The 20,978-nt window shown below is 52.0% G+C and overlaps 1 protein-coding gene across 9 annotated transcripts in view; it reads right to left on the bottom strand.

Annotated features, from left to right (window-relative positions):
• MORN1 (MORN repeat containing 1) overlaps positions 1 to 20,978 on the bottom strand; it is a 70,923-nt gene that overhangs the window by 27,667 nt on the left and 22,278 nt on the right. For 8 of the 9 annotated variants that reach the window (XR_013409686.1, XM_077979826.1, XM_077979834.1 and 5 more), the window contains 2 exons: positions 8,300 to 8,423; positions 6,843 to 7,009 (listed from right to left, as the gene is read on the bottom strand). Coding sequence is in view for 8 of the 9 variants with exons in the window: in XM_077979826.1 (XP_077835952.1) it covers positions 6,843 to 7,009; positions 8,300 to 8,423 (291 nt within the window). In the remaining variant the exon portion in view is untranslated. Of the gene's footprint in view, positions 1 to 4,180; positions 4,487 to 6,842; positions 7,010 to 8,299; positions 8,424 to 20,978 lie in introns of those variants that run through there. The other variant, XM_077979848.1, reaches the window with a different exon arrangement.

The raw sequence follows: 20,978 nt of genomic DNA, 5'->3' as shown, positions 1-20,978 counted from the left end.
TCCCTCCTTTCCCCAGGGCAGCCCGACCTCTGTGCCCCAAAGCCCAGAGGCTGTGAAGTCTGGAGGTGGCTGAGAACATTCCAGTTTGTGTTTGTGGCAGGTGGACCAGCGCGGGGAGGCAGCACATCCCACTGTTCGGGCCGGCCCAGCTCCCCACGCACGACCCCCCGGGGCAGAGGCCACAGTGAGGCCTGTCGGGTGTCCTGCCAGGCAAAGTCCAGCTGGGACTGGCGGGGGTGCTGCTTGAGCACAGCTGCCCAGGATGGCCGGGTCAGCGCCCGTCTCCCACGCTCCCCACACACTCACCCCTAGCACTGGGCTTTCACTGCAAAAGCGGCAGGCGTAGAGTCTGTGGAGATGGAGGGTGAGACTAAAGGCTGTTTCAGGGTCATGGCAGGGCACCCCACCCAATTCCTTACCAGAGAAGCGAGTGAGGGTCCCTGGGCTCCTCCTGCAGGGGTGACTGGAGACTCAGGTCCTTGCCTGCCAGCCCTCTCCAGGACTTTCAAGTCGGTTGGTGCACCTGTGGGGACCCAGCAGGGGTCGTTCGTGACGAGCCATTTGGCAAAGAGCCATTCTCCCCTCCTCCTCTGGTAACAGAGTCTTTGCCGCGCTGCTTGTCTCTGTGTGGCCTCGTCTGGCTGTGTGGCCTGGTGTGGCCGGGCCGTGTAACCAAGTTCTGAGCAATGGCAGTGAGGGTGGCGCCTCCAGGAAGCTTCTTTAGAAGGGGAGGGCCCTAACCCCGCTTTTCTTCACGTTCTGGTCGCTTCGCATTCGTTGGTTTCATCTTTCTGAACTCTCACAATCACAGGGGTCAAATTCACACGCTTATCAAAAGCCTTAAAGGTGCCAGTGAAGACTCCGCCATCTTGTAGGATACGTCTCATTCCGCGGTCCACGTGCAGCAGCATCTTGCTCCTCTGGCCCACGGTCATGATTGCCGTTCCACCACATCTGATGTCCACAGTTAAAACGTGGTGCTTCTGAACCTGGTATGAGGCCACCCACAGGCCTACCAATTGGGCTTCCCCCTGCTTGAGGGACGCCGGAAGGCATGCCCCCTCCAGGAATGAGGCCCCCTCCACCAGGAATTAGAGGTCCACCTCCCCGATGAATGCGTCCATCAACACCCTAGCATACTGTTGATCCATCTCAGTCACTTTTTCCCCTGCAATGTGTCTTATGAAATTGTGTAGAGTGTTTGTGAGCTTTTTGTCCCCTCGTTCTGCAATAATAATAGCTAATAATAAATGCATAGAGCAATTAAAAAAAAAAGAAGGGGAGGGCCCTTCTCCTTGCCACTTATGCTTCCCCCTTTCTGCTAGCTGGAATAGGGGCATAATGGCTAGAGCCTGTGCAGCCATCCAGGACCATGAGGTGGTGCAGAAAGATGACAGTGGCAGAACAGGTAACAGGAACTGGGGTCCCCAGTGGCTGGGGAGGGAGGTCACCTCTCCCTCTTGAGCTCTGATGTGAGTGAGAAGTCATCTTGGCTGGACTGAAGTCACCCTAGTGTTGTTTGCTAAAAGCAGCCATGTCTCATCCTAAGCACATGGCCTGCCGGGAGGAAGCCAAAGTGGCGGGGCCATGGGGAAGCCTGTGCCACGCAGCAGGGGGTCAGCGGCGGGGAGCAACCCAAGGGGCCTGGCGAGAGCCATCCTGCTCTCTGGCTGTGGCCGGGCTTTGTTGCAGGTAGGTGTTCCCAGTGTGCGTAGTCTGTGACTGCGGGGAGAGGGCTGCCCAGACCTGGAGCTTCCGCCACGGATGCACGTGTCTCAGCCACTGGCTCAGGAGAGTCCTCGGAAGGGACTTCGGCAGGCAGGTACCCTGGAGATTTTCTGGCCCGAGTTTCCTTCAGGCCTCATGTTGGATTATCTTCTGGCCTGAAGCTCTCTGGCCTGACGTTTCTACCCTGCACATGAGTGGCCGTCCGCGTGGGAGATCCTGCTTGGTGGCTGGAAGGCGTGCCATGGTTGGTGTGGGGTGGGCACGTTTCCACAGGTGCCATCTCTGCAGCCACGGGACAGGGGTCTTACTGGGCATCCTGCGTCCCGTGGTCCCCGGCCCTCTCCCAGGTAAGCACAGAGACGGAAACTTGAGGCTGGGACCAGCACAGCTGCACACGGCCCCAGGACGCACTGCAGGCCAGGCCAGAGGCTTCAACGGGGCCCACCCGTTGGCAAGGGTCTGGCCAGAGGGAAGGACGCCCGTCTGGGAGCCAAGCAAGCAGCGCTGTGACCGGGCCAGGGACGAGTGTGAGCAAGGGACTTTGGTTTGTTTTTTTTGAGAATGTGAAGTTCACGCTTACAAGGAAATGATTCCTGGTGTATTTTCCCTGGACACGCGGGACAGCCTCAGAACGGCACCTTTTGTTTTCTTTCAGGACAATGGCTAAAGCCGGCCCCTGGTCCCCGCTGGCTGGTTGTGAGGTCTTCCTTGATTCTGGGGCCTCCCTGTGGCTGGGCCTGGGCCTGTCTGGAATTGGCTTCCCCTTCCAGGCCTGAGCAGGGGTTGCTGACTGAGGGAGGGGGCTCCGGGAGCTGCCCCAGACCTCGGGGTGATGCTGGTAGGCCCAGGTAGACACAGCTGGGTTCCTGACACAGTGGGGCTGATACCTCTAGCCTCCCGGCCAGGACTACTCTTGTCTAAGCCATCATTATTTTAGTTTTCTCCTACTTGGGGATGAATGCTGTCCCGGCTGGAACTGAAACTTCGAAATGACTCCGTTTCCTCTGTAGGGCTCCTGGCCAGCGTCCCCAATCCCCTAGGGCCTGAGGGCTGTGGTGGGGGCCTGGTTGGGCTCCAGGTACTGAGTGGGGCCCTCTGCCCAGCACCCTGCTGTCCTGGGGCAGGGAGAACCCACCATGTCCTAGGGTGCTGTGAAGGCCACATGTTGGGGGCAGACTTTCAACGGGAGATGGGAATTGGGAAGAAAAGTTTGTGTCAACTGCTGCATGGAATGAAGGGGTCTGGAAGCAGCAAGCCCGATCAATCAGTCCTAAATGGCATTATGGATTACATAAAGAAGGGAAGATAAAGACTAAAGAGGCTGGGATGGTGGCTCATGCCTGTGATCCCAGCACTTTGAGGGGCCAAGGCGAGCAGGTCACGTGAGGCCAGGAGTTCGAGACCATCCTGGCCAACATGGCAAAACCCCATCTCTACTAAAAATACAAAAATTAGTCGGGTGTGGTGCTAGGGTGAGTCCTGCTGGGTCCTTGGCCCAGTCGCTGAGACAGGAGACAGACAAAGCAAGGACCCTGCCGACCGTGCCCCGGGGACACATGCCCGACCCGCCCCTTCCCGCGAGGGACTTCTCCAGTTTTAAGAAAAGGAAAGTGAAAGCAGCCTGTGATCCCAGCACTTCGGGAGGCTGAGGCGGGAGGATCGCTTGGACTCAGGAGTTTGAGACCAGCCTGGGCAACATGGCGAGGGCCTGTCTCTACAAAAAAATACAAAATATTAGCCAGGCATGGTGGCTCGTGCCTGTGGTCCCAGCTACTCTGGAGGCTGAGCTGGGAGGATCGCCTGAGCCTGGGAGGTGGAAGCTGCAGTGAGCTGAGATCACGCCATTGCACTCCAGCCTGGGTGACGGAAAGGAAGTAGGAGCCTACTGGAGAGCCCCTCCCTGACTCTGGCCTCCCCCTCCTCTTCTCAGCATGGACTTGACTGCACCAGACCCCAGGCCAGGCTCCTCCCCTCCAGGGTGCCCCTGCACAGGTCGGAGTGGAGGCCAGCATGTGTACTCAGTCATCCGTCCTTGGGGTGGACACTGCTGTTACCCTCCCTTTATAGATGAGGAAACTGAGGCACAGAGAGGTTTAGTTTCACATCAGTGTGAAAGCAGCAGCCCAGCCTCCCAGGGTTGGTCTTGGATGCACCCATGAGCCCTAGGTAGAGCTTGGCACCAAACTCCAAATGTCTGGGGTTCAAGCTCCAGCAGGTCTTACAAAAACAAAAGCATGTACCTCTAGGTTTCCCAAGGGACATTTCTTTTGTGCTGGATAATTTACGGCTGGACACTCACATCATCGTCAAGCCAGAAATAGCCTGGGCCGGGCTGACAGTTGGGGGAGGCCCCCAGACCCAGGCAGTGGGGCTGGTGCAGGGGCCCGCACGGGGTAGGGTGCGATGCAGGCACAAGGCTGGTTTTAATTGAGACCTTGGCTCCGAAAATCTCTCCAAGTAGAAGGCGTGGCGCCCAGTAAGTATTTTTATGCAGAAATATGAGAGCTATTCCACCTATGCGGCATAAAACTGCTTCTATAAACTGAGGTAAAGGCAGACGAGGGGGCGCGGGCTGGACCCCCCGTGGCCCTGCTGGCCCGAGGCTTGGCCGCCTTGGCCTCCCGTGGAGGCGCCGGGCCCTGCTGTCCCACCTGGGATGCCCGCATGCTCTTTTATATGAAGAATGACGCCGGGCTTGCTGCTCTGCTCACAGCCGTTGTTTGACGGAGCCTCATCTGATCCTAGAAGAATGAGCTCCCTACAAGCAGACCCCCGAGGCTCTGAGGCTCTGGCCACCAGCTGGGTGAGGTTTCCGGGGGCAGGGGCACAGGCATGGAAGGTGGCCCTGGTGGCGGAGGCTCTTCCCAGGACGGCGAGGGCCATTTCGCTGCTGCTTCCTCCCACTTAAGCTGTGTGAGTCACGGATCCTCAGGGAGAACTTGGGGCCAAGTGACCGGCCAAGAGTGCTGGCTGCTAAGAGGGGCTGCTGCAGACAGTGACCAGGAGGGTCACAGGCCACACAGTGCCTGGGAGAGAGGGTGCAGGCACAGCCTGCCAACCACACCCCTCAACCCTGTCTCGCTGCAGGAGAGCCTGGAGCTGAGCTGAGCCCACGAGGCAGTGTGGCTGGCTGCGCTGAGGTCTGGGGCACCCTTGGGACAGGCACACCTGGGCAGGAAGATGTGAGGGAGGCTTTGGGGCCTGCTAGGCTGGCTTAAGGGACAGGAAAGGGGGGTCCAGACCAAGGCTCACCAGACTCCGGCTTGGGAGGGGCTGGCCCTGCCTGCCCACCCCAGGGGCCTGGAGGGTCGGAATTGGGGCTCCCCCGAGTGGGACAGCCGGGTCAGGAGACTGTGAGGACTCAGGGGTGGCAGGTGGGGCTCAGGTCTAGAGTGGAGAGGCCTCAGAATTTGGGGAGGCGGTGGTGGTGCCATCTGTGCAAATCCTGGAGACAGCCTCCAGGGGACTTGGGGCTGCGTGTGGTGGGCAGGGCCGGGCAGAGACATGGCAGGGACTGAGCTCGCATCGGCCAAGGCAGGTGACAAGGACCGGCATATGAGGTGCATTTGGGGATGATTCGGGGCATCTCATCAAACCTGGGACATTTACCTGCATGTGGAACGTGGTGGCGCACAGCCCACCCACGCTAAGTTGTGAATCTGGGCTCACCACAGCCTCTCAGATCTGCCCTGTGCTCCTCGACCCAGGAACCTGCAGCCTGTGTCCTCCCCAAGCAGCACTCCAGGCTCAGATTCCAGCTCTAGGGGCCGGGGACCTCAGTTGTCAGCTGGGCCCTCTTCAAAGGCCCCCAAACTCAAAGTGCCAGGCATTTGTACAGTGGGGACCCCCATGCCCGACCCCCATTTACTGAGCCTTGGGGTGCAGGGCTGTGGCAAGAAGGACCCGGTGGCTGGCAGCACCCCAGGGCCTCCCAACGCTGTTAAGACTGTTCCCTCACTCTGGCACTGAGACGCACACCGTGCTGCACAGGAGGGTTTGACGTGCACACCGCTCGCTGCATGGGACACGCACACTGCACTGCACAGGAGGGTTTGACACGCACACCGTGCTGCATGGGAGGGTTTGACACGCACACCGTGCTGCATGGGACATGCACACTGCACTGCACAGGAGGATTTGACGTGCACATGGTTCACTGCATGGGAGGGTTTGACGCGCACACCGCGCTGCACGGGAGGGTTTAATGCGCACACCGCGCTGCACTGGAGGGTTTGACGCGTACACTGCACTGCACTGGAGGGTTTGACATGCACACGGTTCACTGCACTGGAGGGTTTGATGCGCACACCGCGCTGCACGGGAGGGTTTGATGCACACACTGCACTGCACGGGAGGGTTTGACGCACACACTGCACTGCACTGGAGGGTTTGACGTGTACACCGCACTGCACTGGAGGTTTGACGCGCACACTGCACTACATGGGAAGGTTTGACAGGCACATCGCGCTGCACGGGAGGGATTAAGCTTTGACTCAAATCCATGAGTAACTCTGGAATGATCCGTGTGAAGTCTAGGCCACACATTCTATGGAAGTGCCGTTCTCACTGGCCCCAGCCTGGGGGGCAGAGTTGGGGGCTGGGGGTTCTGTCGGAGCACCTAGGCCTCATCTCCACGAGGAAACGTGAGGCCACCCATGCAGAAGTGCAGCAGCAGGAAACCCAGACCTTGAGAGAGCAGTGGGCGCCGCGGCCCCTCAGAGCCACGGCCAGCGGCCACTGTGGGGGCTACCAGGTGGCAAGAGTGGCTGGGGCCGTGTCCAGGCTGGCCACTGGCCTCAAGGCCTGGGTGAGTCTGCTGCCCTCAGCCAGGGAGACCCAGAAACTCTGCCCTGAGGACCCTACGAGGCTGAGCCCCTGCCAGGCTCAGGGGAGACGAACAATCGGCTTGAGCCTCCGCAGCCCCCCGGGACTGCTTGTCTGGGGATGCGGCTGCCTGGCCCTGCCTCCTTTCACCCACGTGTGACGACTGACCCTGGGTACGGCTTGCTCCTGCTCTGGCCTGGTTCTGGGTCCCCATGACCGCACATTCCCTTGACTGCTGGGCCTGGGCCCACCCACCCCCAACCCCCAACTGGTTTGTGAGCTCCACTTACCAAGCAGGCCACCGGGGGTGCCCTCCTGGCCACAGAGGGCACCCAAATCCAGCTCCAGGTCTCTCCTGGGCAGGGGTACGTCGGCTTCTGCACCTCTCTTGGCAGCTCTGGGCCCCGGCGCCCCAGCTGCGGGGCTGGACACAGGATAAGGGATGCATTCGAACCCACTGCAAAGGAATGGGGGCAGCTTGGCTCTGCTCACCCCACACCAAGCTAGGGTGCAGGCAGACAGCGTGCTCCGTGCCCTGGACCCAGGGACTTGCCTACACTGAGTCCAGGGAGTGCTACTCAGCCTCTCTGGGAGGTCTCCTGCTGGGATGGGATCAACAGAGGCCCAGAGAGAAAAAGGGCCTAGCCAGATAGCAGGTCTCAGCGTGAAGGAAGAGCTGCCTGCCGCCCCCACTATTCTTTTTTTTTTTTGAGACGGAGTCTTGCTCTGTCACCCAGGCTGGAGTGCAGTGGCGCGATCTCGGCTCACTACAAGCTCCGCCTCCTGGGTTCACGCCATTCTCCTGCCTCAGCCTCCCGAGTAGCTGGGACTACAGGCGCCCGCCACCTCGCCCGGCTAATTTTTTTGTATTTTTAGTAGAGACGGGGTTTCACCGTGTTAGCCAGGATGGTCTTGATCTCCTGACCTTGTGATCCGCCCGTCTCGGCCTCCCAAAGTGCTGGGATTACAGGCTTGAGCCACCGCACCCGGCCCCCATTATTCTTTATGACAACTCCAGCAGCATCACCTCTTGGGTGCATTCTGACTTTCACAGTGGGTCCAAGTTTACTGCAAATGTCAGACTGTCCTTAACTCTGGAGAAGGGCTGGTGGGAAAAGGGAGTGTCAGAGCTGTGGCGGTACACTCAGGTCTGGTCGCCTGGGGCACGGCTAAGTTCTGACTGTGAACGGGAAAATGCATGGATTGTCATGTGGCAGGGCTTAGAGTGAGGCCTCTTCCTGGAGTCCTGCAGCTCAGGCCTCTGTTTGCATGTGGGTTCGTGCACACACTGGCCTGGTCCAGCATCTTCCTGGGAGGCCTGGTGATGTGTGCATGGGGAGTGGCGCCCAACTAGGCCTGGCTGGTAAGGGCCGTTCCCCTCCTGGCTGCATCGAGAGGCCTGAGCATCTCTGCAGCCGACCCTCCTCCCAGGAGCACCCGAGGGCCGGAGTCCTGACGTCGCCCCTCCAGATATGGACCCAGGCCCAGAGGCTTCGGGGCCGATTTCTGGGGGAGACTGGGGGCTCTGACTCGGGGCTTGCGGTCTCAGAAGGCAAGAGGGACCACAGCAAAGGGTCAGATACTGAAATTCAAGGGAGCTGTTTCCTTAGAACAGACATCGAATATTTCATTTGTCATAACCAGGACTTAGCCCAGGTCTCCAGGGAAAAAAGGACAAGGAATTAATGTGATCTAAATGAACTCAAAACAAACTCAAAACTAACTCGTTGGTGTCACACATACTCACAATGGGGTCTGGATGAGTGTCTCTTGGTTGTCTCCGTCCACTTTGAAAAAGCTGACCTCAGAATAGGCCGACAGCTGCACGTATCTGACGCCCGCTGAGATCTGCAGGACCCGGCCACTCTCGCCTTCCAGGAGAGAGGAGCAGGCAGTGAACACTCACAGGCACCCAGGAGCAGGGGGCGCGGGCACAGGGCTCACCAAGACTTGTCTGTGGGCCCGGGGCAGGCCTCTGGGACACTGTGTTTATAACTCGGCGGGGCCACATTTGCTGGCAGCCATGGCCCCGGGGGGCTGAGTACCGCGGCTTGCCCTCCGTGGCCTCTCTGCTCCTCTCCCATGCCCTGCAGAAGTTTCCCGGCCCTGGGATCTCTGGTGCTGGCCACACTCACCCCAACACCCCTGTGCCCCTTGCCTCAGGTCCTGGATCCTGAATCTCCAGCTCTGGGCCTCGGGGACCCCTGGCTCCACCTCTGCCCGAGCCTGGGGGTGGCACACTATCAGAAGGCGTCTCCTTGCCAACCAGCCTCAGGGGTTCACCTCAGGTACACCCAGGCCCTGGGCTGGTCAGGGGCATGGGGTGGCACTGGCACTCACAAGCTCCCGGGGCCTCCAACGTGGTTCTCATCCCCCTGGTGGATAGCAGGCCTTCCATGCCCATCTCCCACCCTGACCCGGGGGGATGGTCCCTCCACCAAGGTACCCAGCACAGGGCCTGGCACATAGCCGGTGCCCACCAAGTGTCTGCTGAGTCAGCTGCTTCATCCTGCACCCCATTGCTCCTGGGAACCTCAGGCTGCAGGTGGCCCCCAGAGGACTGTGCCCAAGGAGTGGACACCATTGTCCCTCTGAGTTGCTGAGTGCAGATGCTCTGGGCTCTGCTGGGCAGGTGGAGGTGGCGGAGTTGGGTGTTCAGCCACACTCAGAAGACCCCATGTGGGAGCTGGATAGCAGGGAGGAGTGGCTTGGGCACCGTGGGTGGAGGCAAGATGGCTGTGTCGAGAGGAGCAAAGAGGAAGAGGAAGGAGGCCAGGTGCGGTGGCTCACACCCGTAATTCCAGCACTTTGGGAGGATCACCTGAGGTCAGGAGTTTGAGACCAGCGAAACCTGTCTCTACTAAAAATACAAAAATTAGTCAAGGGTGGTGGCAGACACCTGTAATCATCCCAGCTCCTTGGGAGGCTGAGGCAGGAGAATCACTTGAACCCAGGAGGCGGAGGCTGCAGTGAGCCGGGATCCGGCCACTGCACTCCAGCCTGGGAGACAGAGAGTTCGTTCGTCTCAAAAAAAAAAAAAAAAAGAAAAGAAAAAGAAAAGAAAGAAAGAAAAAAAAGAAACAAAAGAAGAGGAAGGAGACCAGTTCAGGGCCCCAGAGTGGATGCCAAGCTCTGGGATGGGTTCCCAGGTGGGAAGTGACTGGACTTCAGCGAACATGGGCTATTCGGACAAAGCAGGGCCCAGGCGGGCTCCCACTTGGGGTGGCGGTGGAGGGTCGCCTCAGAGCCTAGGCTGTCCCCGATCATCACCGATGAAGTATCACACCCTGCACCCCTAGTACTAGGCACAGGTCCAGGGCCTGGTCATGTGGACTCTGAGGTCAAGGTCCCATGGAGAAGGAAAGGTCAACAGGAACCCAGCCTAAGATCTGGTGCAGGAGACGTGACTGAGAAAGCAAAGATGTGAAATGTAAAAACACCAGCGTAGCCTGCTGGACTTCCGTATGGGGACGGAGTGACTGGGATCGACGGACACCCCGGTTCAAACAACCAAGAACACTGACAAAGTGCGATGAAATTGATCACCAGGATCCCGGACACCAGGCAACTCAGGACAGATTCTTCAAAGAAGGAAACAAACGGTGTGGCCACTGCCTTAAGAGAACGTGCAGGATGAGCTGCAGACAGAGGAAACTGAGGCACAGCCCAACAAACCCCTCAGTTGAGAAAAATGAGCAGAGAATCTGGGGAACAAGGCACACAGTCAGTTTTTTTTTTTTTTTTTTTTTTGAGACGGAGTCTCACTCTGTCACCCAGGCTGGAGTGCAGTGGCCGGATCTCAGCTCACTGCAAGCTCCGCCTCCCGGGTTTACGCCATTCTCCTGCCTCAGCCTCCCAAGCAGCTGGGACTACAGGTGCCCGCCACCACGCCCGGCTAGTTTTTTTTTGTATTTTAGTAGAGACGGGGTTTCACCGTGTTAGCCAGGATGGTCTCGATCTCCTGACCTTGTGATCTGCCCGTCTCAGCCTCCCAAAGTGCTGGGATTGCAGGCTTGAGCCACCGCGCCCGGCCTCAGAGTTTTAAAGTTCAAAAGGCAGAGCAGCGAAGAGGAGAGAGAGGACCCTGAGTAGAGGGAGGACCCCGCAGCCTGCAGGAGGCCCTGGAATACTCAGCGGAGCACCAGTCAGCACAGCTGGGACGAAACTCCACAAGGCTGGGGAAGAACCACCCGAAGAATTAAGAGGGACCAGGACCTGGGCCTCACACAGGACTGGGCATGGTGCCTGTTCTCATCGGCCAGGCTGGAAAAACTCAGAAGTCACAGGAAGCTGGGACAAGCTCTCAGAAGGTTCTTGCTACAGTCATGGGGAACCATTGGTGTGAGGCAGACAGGTCTCCAGCAGACCTGCCCAACAAATCATAAACGCAAGAGCCAGGAGGACTTAACTGTCTCCAAGTCACTGAACTGTGCCCCAGAACAAAGCTCAAGAATATTGACAGGAATACAAAAATATCCAGCACCCAACAAGGTAAAATTTACAATGTCTGGCATCCAGTCAAAGATTACGAGGCATGCAAAGAATGCAGGAAAGTATGGCCCATAACAAGGAGAAAAATACATTGAAACTGTCCAAAACCGACACGGATGTTAGAATCAGCAGTAAAGGACATTCAAGCATGGTCATCATAACTGTATTCCATGTTCTAAAGTTAAATAGAGACACAGAAGATGTAAAAAAAGAACAAAGAGCCGGGCGCGGTGGCTCGCACCTGTAATCCCAGCACTTTGGGAGGCTGAGGTGGGCAGATCACCTGAGGTCAGAAGTTTGAGACCAGCCTGGCCAACATGGTGAAACCCCATCTCTAATAAAAATACAAAAAATTAGCTGGGTGTGGTGGCACATGTCTGTCATCCCAGCTACTTGGGAGGCTGAAGCGGGAGAATCATTTGAACCTGGGAGGTGGAGGTTGCAGTGAGCCGAGATTGCGCCACTGGACTCCAGCCTGGGAGACAGAGCGAGACTCTGTCTCCATCAATCAATCAATCAATAAGAAAAAAGAATGATGTGAAACTTCTGGTGATGAAAACTATAATGTATGAGATAAAAAAATATGCTGTTGCTCACAACAGGTTAAACATTGCAGAAGAACAGATTTATGAACCTGGAAATGCGGTTGACCCTGGGCCAACATGGGAATGCCGGCCGCTGACCCTCCATGCGGCTGAAAATCCACATGTCGATTCTGACTCCCCCATGACTTAACTCTAATAGCATACTGTTGACCAGAAGCCTTGCTGATAACAGAAACTGTTGATTAACACGTATTTTGTATGTTGTATCTATTAAATACTGTATTCTTAAAATAAAGTAAGCTAGAAGAAAGAAAATCATAGTAAAAGAAAACAAGGCCGGGCGCAGTGGCTCACGCCTGTAATCCCAGCACCTTGGGAGGCTGAGGCAGGTGGATCACGAGGTCAGGAGTTTGAGACCAGCCTGGCCAATATGGTGAAACTCCATCTCTACTAAATATACAATTTTTTTTTTTTTTTTCTTTTTTTGAGACGGAGTCTCGCTGTTGCCCAGGCTGGAGTGCAGTAGCCCAATCTCAGCTCACTGCAAGCTCCGCCTCCCGGGTTTACGCCATTCTCCTGCCTCAGCCTCCCAAGTAGCTGGGACTACAGGCGCCCGCCACCTCGCCCGGCTAATTTTTGTATTTTTTAGTAGAGACGGGGTTTCACCGTGTTAGCCAGGATGGTCTTGATCTCCTGACCTTGTGATCCGCCCGTCTCGGCCTCCCAAAGTGCTGGGATTACAGGCTTGAGCCACCGTGCCTGGCCCTAAATATACAAATATTAGCCGGGCGTGGTGGCACATGCCTGTAATCCCAGCTACTCGGGAGGCTGAGGCAGGAGAATTGCTTGAACCCAGGAGGTGGAGGTTGCAATGAGCTGAGATCATGCCACTGCACTCCAGCCTGGGCGACAGAATGAGACATCTCAAAAACCCCAAAAAACAAAAAACATATTTACTATTTATTAAGTGGAAGTGGATTATCATAAAGCTCATCCTTGTCTTCACACTGAATAGACTGAGGAGGAGAAGGAAGAAGAGGGGTTGGTCTTGCTGTTTTGGGGGTGGCCGAGGCAGAGGAAAACCTGTGTATGAGTGGATCCCGCAGTTCAAACCTGTGTTGTTCAACTGTACAGCTGTAGAAGCCATCCCAAGTGAACCATCGAGGGAAAAAAAAGTAAGAAAGAAAAAACAAGAAGGAAGAAAGGAAGGGAACCAGTGAACAGTGGGACAACCTCAAGTAACCCAATCATGGGTAACACATGGGAGAGGCTGTGCCAGAAAAACTACTGGAAGAAATAATGGTTGAAAATTTTCCAAATTTAATGAAAACAACTGAGGTCAGGAGTTTGAGACCAGCCTGGCCTACATGGCGAAATCCTATCTCTACTAAAAATACAAAAAAAAATTAGCTAGGCGTGGTGGTGGGTGCCTGTCATCCCAGCTATTCGGGAGGCTGAGGCAGGAGAATTGCTTGAACCTGGGAGGCAGAGGTTGCAGTGAGCTGAGATGGTGCCATTGTACTCCAGCCTGGGTGACAGAGCAAAACTCAAAAAAAAAAAAAAAAAAAAAAAAGAAAGAAAGAAACTAAAATCAAGATGCTTTCAGACATACAAAAGCGGAAAGAATTCATTACTAGCAAACCTGTACTACAAGAAATGTTAAAGATTAAGTCCTTCAGGCAGAGGAAAATGAGAGCAGACGGAAATATGGATCCGCAGGAAGAAGCAAGAAGAACCAGAAGCCACAGCAATGCGGGTCAACAGAATAGACTGCTTACTGTTTATTAAGCAGACATTAAAACCTAAGTGGTCATTTAAATAAAAATAACAATGTATTATTAATTTTATTACATATATGAACATAAAATGTGTGAAAACAATTGCATAAAAACTGGGAGTGGCAAAAAAGGTATACAATTGTACAGTTCTTACACGTGAAGTAGTATTATAGCTCTTGAAAATAACTGTGTCACAGTTTGCCAGGAGAAAATAATAAAATAAAAAAGGAAGGAAGGAACTGGTAAGTCAGGATGTACCTCTGCTACCCTGACACAGCAAGACCAACCCTTCCTCTTCCTCCAATCCCTTCATGATGGTCCACTTTCACTTCATGAATTGTAAACCCTAAAGTAATCCCTCAAATAATGAAGCAAAGAGTTATAATTAATCCCTTAACAGAGGGCCAGGCGCAGTGGCTCACACCTGTAATCCCAGCACTTCGGGAGGCCCAGGTGAGTGGATTGCTTGAGACCAGGAGTTTAAGAGCAGCCTGGGCAACAGAGTGATACCTCATCTCTACAAGAAAAAAAATTTTTTTAATCGGCCAGGCGTGGTGGTGTGCACCTGCAGTCTCAGCTACTCAGGAGGCTGAGGCAGGAGGATCACTTGAGCCCAGGAGGTCGAGGCTGCAGTGAGCTATGATTTCACCATTGCACTTCTGCCTGGGTGACAGAGTGAGACCTTATCTCGGGAAAAAAAAAATCAGAGAAGATAAAATGGAATAATAAAAAATGCCCAATTCAAAAAAGATAAAAATAGATATAGAGGGGAAATAAACAGCTGGAGCAAATTAAAAAATAGTAAAATGGTAAATTTAATCCTACTGTGTCAATAACCATATTAAATGTGAATGGTATAAACAGTTCAGTTAAAAGGCAGAGATTGTTAGATTGGATAAAAAAGCAAGACGACTATATGCTGCCTACAAAAAGAACACTTAAAAAACATAAGCAAGCTAAAAGTAAAAGGATGGATACAGCTATATCATGCTAACGCTAGTCAAAAGAAATAAAAAGTGACCATATTAACATCACAGAAAGTAGATGTAAGAGTAAAGACAGTTAACTAGAGATAAAGAAAGTAATTTCACAGTGATAAGGGATCAACTGATTAAACCACATAAAAATCCCACATGTATATGTCCCCAATAACAGAGCCCCAAAACACATGAACCAAAAATTGAGATAAATAAAAGCAGAAATAGGCAAATCTTTTGTTTGTCTGTTTTGAGACGGAGTCTTGCTCTGTCGCCCAGGCTGGAGTGCAGTGGTGTGATCTCAGCTCACAGCAACCTCCGCCTCCCAGGTTCAAGCAATTCTCCTGCCTCAGCCTCCCAAGCAGCTGGGATTACAGGTGTGAACCACCATGCCTAATTTTTGTATTTTTAGTAGAGATTTTAGTAGAGATGGGGTTTCACCATGTTGGCTAGGCTGGTCTCAAACTCCTGGCTTCAAGTGATCTGCTTGCCTCAGCCTCCCAAAATGCTGGGATGACAGGTATGAGCCACTGCACCTGGCAAGGCAAATCTATCATAGTCAGATATTTCAATATGCTACTCTCAATAACTGATAAAACAAGCAGACAGAAAATCAGCAAGGATATCGTATACTTAAACAATAATATCAACAAAACTGACCTGATTTATAAAATATTGTATGCAACAAAATTCACATTCTTCTCAACTGCACATAAACTCTTCCAGAAACTTGAAGAGAGAATTTTTCCTAATTCACTCATTCTATGAGGACAGCATTACCTTGATAGCGAAACTAGACAAAAACATTACAAGAAAAGAAAATTTCATGCCAATATCGTCTTCATGAAGAGGGATGCAGAAACTCCCAACAAAAGTTTAGCAAACTGAAGGACAAGATAATTCATTGCTCTATTAAAAAAAAAGAAAGAAAGAAAAAAGGCCAGGCTTGGTGGCTTATGCCTGTGATCCCAACATTTTGGGAGGCTAAGGTGGGAGGATCGCTTGCGCCTGGGAGTTTGAGACCAGCCTGGGCAACAGAGTGAGATTCTGTCTCTATAAAAAAAAAAAAAACAAAAACAAACAAAAAGATAATTGTGGAAAGAATGCTCTTTTTAACAAATGATCTTGGGACAAACAGATATCCACATTCAAAAGAATATACAACAGCTGGACTCCTTCCTTATACCATACAAAAAGATTAACACTGAATGGTTCATAGTCCTAAATGTAAGAGCTAAATATATATATATTTTTGTGTATATATACAAAAAATATATATAAATTTATATATATTTTTTATTTATATATATTTATTTTATATATACAAATAAAATTACATATAAATAAAATTATATATAAATATTATATAAAATTCTATTTATTTTATATATATATATTTTTTTTGAGATGGAGTCTTGCTCTGGAGTGCAGTGGTGTGATCTCGGCTCACTGCAACCTCTGCCTCCTGGGTTCAAGCAATTCTCCCGCCTCAGCCTCTCAAGTAGCTGGAACTATAGGAACCCACCACCATGCTCAGCTAGTTTTTGTATTTTTAGTAGTGACGGGTTTTGCCATGTTGGTGATCCACCTGTCTTGGCCTCCCAAAGTGTTGGGATTACAGGTGTGAGCCTGGCCTAAAGATACAAAAATCTTTTTTTTTTTTTTTTTTTTTTTTTGAGACGGAGTCTCCCTCTGTCGCCCAGGCTGGAGTGCAGTGGCCAGATCTCAGCTCACTGCAAGCTCCGCCTCCTGGGTTTACGCCATTCTCCCGCCTCAGCCTCCCCAGTAGCTGGGACTACAGGTGCCCGCCACCTCGCCCGGCTAGTTTTTTGTATTTTTTTAGTAGAGATGGGGTTTCACTGGGTTAGCCAGGATGGTCTCGATCTCCTGATCTCGTGATCCGCCCATCTCAGCCTCCTAAAGTGCTGGGATTACAGGCTTGAGCCACCGTGCCCGGCCTAAAATTCTTAAAAGAAAACATAGGAGTAAATCTCCATGACTCCAGACTAAGCAAAGTCTTCTTAGATATGACATCAAAAGCAACAAAAAGAAAAATAGAGAAATTGGGCTTCATCAAAACTTGAAACTTTCGTGTTTCAAAGGATGCCATCAAGAAACTGCCAGACTGCCCACGAAATGGAAAAATGTATTTGCAAAGTAGATATCTGATAAGAGACTTGTATCTAGAAGAACTCTCAAGACATTTTGATGCAGGGCAGGTGAGCTCCACAGTAGGGCTTAGCCTGTGAGGGTTCCTGGCTTTGGCCAGGGAAGGATTCAAGGGTGAGCGGGAGGTATGGAAGTGACAGGGCCACAGCTCCTGCAGAGCTGGGCTGCCCCACAGGCAGAAAGCAGCAGCTCAGGGCAGTGCTGCAGTCATATTTATACCCACTTTTAACTGCACGCAGATTAAGCGGCGGTTTATGTGGAGACTTCTAGGGAAGCGGCAGTACCTTGCGGGTCATCAGGTCATTGCCATGGCAAGGGGCGGGAACGCCCAGGTGTTGCCATGGTGATGGTAAACGGGCATGATGTGTCGGTGAGCGTGTCTTACGGAAGGCTGCTTCTGCCCTGGCCCTGTTTTATCTAGTCCTCAATTTGGTCCTGTGTCTGAGCCCCACTTCTGGAGTCAAGTTCCGCCTCCTATCTCCATGTCTCCAGCTAACATCTACAAATGGCCCACAGCACACACAAAGATGCTCAACATCATCAGCCTTTAGGGAAATGTAAATCAAAACCACAAGGCGGCACCACTTCACACCCACAGAGATGGCTATATCCAAAAGACAGACAGGGCTGCGCGGTGGCTCAAGCTTGTAATCCCTGCACTTTGGGAGGCTAAGGCGGGCGGATCATGAGGTCAGAAGATGGAGACCATCCTGGCCAACATGGTGAAAGCCCGTCTCTACTAAAAATACAAAAATTAGCCGGGCGTGGTGGCCAGTGCCTGTAGTCCCAACTACTCGGGACGCTGAGGCAGGAGAATTGCCTGAGCCTGGGAGGCAGAGGTTGCAGTGAGCCAAGATCGCACCACTGCACTCCAGCCTGGACCACAGAGCAAGACCCAGTCTCCAAAAAAAAAAAAAAAAAAAAAAAAAGGCCAGGCGCGGTGGCTCATCCCTGTAATCCCAGCACTTTGGAAGGCCGAGGCGGGTGGATCACGAGGTCAGGAGGTTGAGACCATCCTGGCTAGCACGGTGAAACCCCGTCTCTACTAAAAAAAAATACAAAAAAAAATTAACCGGGCGTGGTGGTGGGCGCCTGTTTTCCCAGCTACTGGGGAGGCTGAGGGAGAAGAATGGTGTGAACCCAGGCGGTGGAGCTTGCAGTGAGCCAAGATCGCGCCACTGCACTGTAGCCTGGACGACAGAGCAAGACTCAGTCTCAAAAAAAACGCAGACAGACATTAGCAAGTACTGAGGAGGGTGTGGAGCCATTGGAACCCTCGCTTATTGCTGGAGGTAATGTAAAAACCTTACAGGTTTTCATGCTCAGACTGAAAAGGAAGAAGTAAAATTATATTTATTTATAGACAATATGATCATATGTAGACAAAATCTTAAGGAATCCTCCATAAAACTAGTACAACTAATAAATGAGTAAAGCAAGTCAAAGGAAATGAGGTCAATATGTAAAAATCAATTGTAGTCTAGCAACCTCTGAAATGAAGTTAAGAAAATTCTACTAGGCCAGGCGCGGTGGGTCAAGCCTGTAATCCCAGCACTTTGGGAGGCCGAGACGGGCAGATCACGAGGTCAGGAGATCGAAACCATCCTGGCTAACACGGTGAAACCCCGTCTCTACTAAAAAATACAAAAAACTAGCCGGGCGTGGTGGTAGGCACCTGTAGTCCCAGCTACTCGGGAGGCTGAGGCAGGAGAATGGCGAGAACCCAGGAGGCAGAGCTTGCAGTGAGCTGAGATCACACCACTGCACTCCAGCCTGGGCGACAGAGCGAGACTCTGTTTCAAAAAAAAAAAAAAAAGAAAGAAAATTCTACTCATGACGGCATAAAAAGAATACAATAAATTTATCAGTGTTTAGAAATAATTAACAAAATACTTATAATTCAATATCTAATAAATAAAATATTATTATATATTAACAGATTTCACAAAGAAGTGCAAGATGTGTGCTGAAAGTAACAAGACACTGGTGATAAAGTAGGAACTCTAACTACATGGAGAGTTGCTTCCGTGTTCATGAGCCTCAGTGTTGGTAAGATTTCATCTGGCCATTCCCTCCAGAGGGGTTCAATGCACCCCCTCGACATTCCAGCAGCCTTCTTTTGTTCTTGTTGCAGAAGTTGGCAAGCTGATCTTAACATTTTATACGGAAATGTAAACGTCCCAGCAGAGTCAAGATCATTTTGAAAAGAAAAAACAAAACTGGAGGACTCTCCAACTGGAAAACGTGCTAAAAGCGACAAGAATCCAGAGAGTGTGGCTCTGGCATAGACTGAGGATAAATCAGGATAGACAGATCAGTGGAGCAGACTGGGAGTCCAGGCATAAACTAAACCCTGACTCTTAGAGCTGACGGATTTTCAACCAAGGTGCCAAGGCAACTCGACGGCGAAAGCGTAGTGTTTTCAACAAATTGTGCTGGGATGACGGAACATCCCCATGAAGAAAAGATGAATTTAGAACTTTATCTTTTCCATAAAAATAACTCAAACTGGATCACAGGCCTAAATGTAAGAGCTAGAACTGTAAGACTTCCAGAGGGATATGAGACAATCTTTGTGAAACTTGGGTTAGGCAAAGAATTCTTAAATACGGTACCACAACTATGATCCATAAAAGAAAAAATGGACAAATTGGACTTCACCAAAATTAAAGATTTTTGCCGTTCCAAAGATAGCATTAAGCAAATGAAAAGACAAGCCTTAGGCCGGGCGCGGTGGCTCACGCCTGTAATCCCAGCACTTTGGGAGGCCGAGGCGGGCGGATCACAAGGTCAGGAGATCGAGACCACGGTGAAACCCCGTCTCTACTAAAAATACAAAAAATTAGCCGGGCGCGGTGGCGGGCGCCTGTAGTCCCAGCTACTCAGGAGGCTGAGGCAGGAGAATGGCGTAAACCCAGGAGGCGGAGCTTGCAGTGAGCCGAGATCGCGCCACTGCACTCCAGCCTGGGCGACAGAGCGAGACTCCATCTCAAAAAACAAAACAAAACAAAACAAAAAAAAAAGAAAAGACAAGCCTTAGGTGGACAGAAAACATTTGCAAAGATGTGTCTGATAAAGGGCTTGTATGAAGACTCGGTAAAGAACTCCACGGCTCAAAAATAAGAAGACGGGCCGGGCGCGGTGGCTCAAGCCTGTAATCCCAGCACTTTGGGAGGCCGAGACGGGCGGATCACGAGGTCAGGAGATCGAGACCATCCTGGCTGACACGGTGAAACCCCGTCTCTACTAAAAAATACAAAAACTTAGCTGGGCGAGGTGGCAGGCGCCTGTAGCCCCAGCTACTCGGGAGGCTGAGGCGGGAGAATGGCGTAAACCCGGGAGGCGGAGCTTGCAGTGAGCTGAGATCTGGCCACTACACTCCAGCCTGGGCGACAGAGCGAGACTCCGTCTCAAAAAAAAAAAAAAAAAAAAAAAAAAAAGAAGACGACTTTTCAAAAATTTCTTCTTCTTCTTTCTCTCTCCCCCCTTTTTTTTTCTGAGACAGGGTCTCCCTCCGTCGCCCAGGCTGGAGTGTAGTGGTGCAGTCATGGGGCTCACTGTAGCCTCAACCTGCTGGGCTCAAGGGACCCTCCCAATTTAGGCCTTCCAAGTAGCTGGGACCACAGGCATACACTACTATGACCAGCTAATTAAACATAATTTTGGGGCCAGGCGCAGTGGCTCTTGCCTGTAATCCCAGCACTTTGGGAGGCCAAGGTGGGCGGATCACAAGGTCAGGAGATAGAGACCATCCTGGCTAACATGGTGAAACCTTGTCTCTATGAAAAATACAAAAAATTAGCTGGGCGTGGTGGCGGGCACCTGTAGTCCCAGCTACTCGGGAGGCTGAAGCAGGAGAATGGCGTGAACCCGGGAGGCAGAGCTTGCAGTGAGCTGAGATCGCGCCACTGCACTCCAGCCTGGGCGACAAAGCGAGACTCTGTCTCAAAAAAAAAAAAAAAAAAAAAAGAAAGATCTCCTGGGCTCTAGTGATCCTTGCACCTCAGCCTCCCAAAGTGGTGGGATTTTAGGTGTGAGCCACTGTACTGTCTGACAGTCCAATTTTTAAAAAATGGGTACAATATTTGAATAGACATTTCTCCAAAGAAGATAAACAAATAGCCAATAAGCACAGCGAGAGCCACTCATAATCAACGGTTGTTAGGGAAATGCGAATCAAAATCACGAGGAGCTACCAATTCACACCGACAGGGCAGCTATTACACAAAGACACAATTCCAAGTGCTGGGAATATGCGGAGAAATCTGAACCTTCATGCATTGCTGGCAGGACTGTAAAATGCTGCAGCCATTTTGGAAAAACAGTTTAGGAGTTTCTTCAAAAGTTCAGGCCAGGTGCGGTGGCTCACGCCTGTGATCCCAGCACTTTGGGAGGTTGAGGCGGGCTGATCACCTGAGGTCGGGAGTTCGAGACCAGCCTGACCAACATGGTGAAACCCCATCTCT

Source organism: Macaca mulatta, chromosome 1 (assembly GCF_049350105.2).
Source record: "Macaca mulatta isolate MMU2019108-1 chromosome 1, T2T-MMU8v2.0, whole genome shotgun sequence".
NCBI lineage: Eukaryota > Metazoa > Chordata > Mammalia > Primates > Cercopithecidae > Macaca > Macaca mulatta.
Note: the sequence above shows the minus strand (reverse complement) of the source record. Positions and strands in the feature narration are given on the sequence as shown.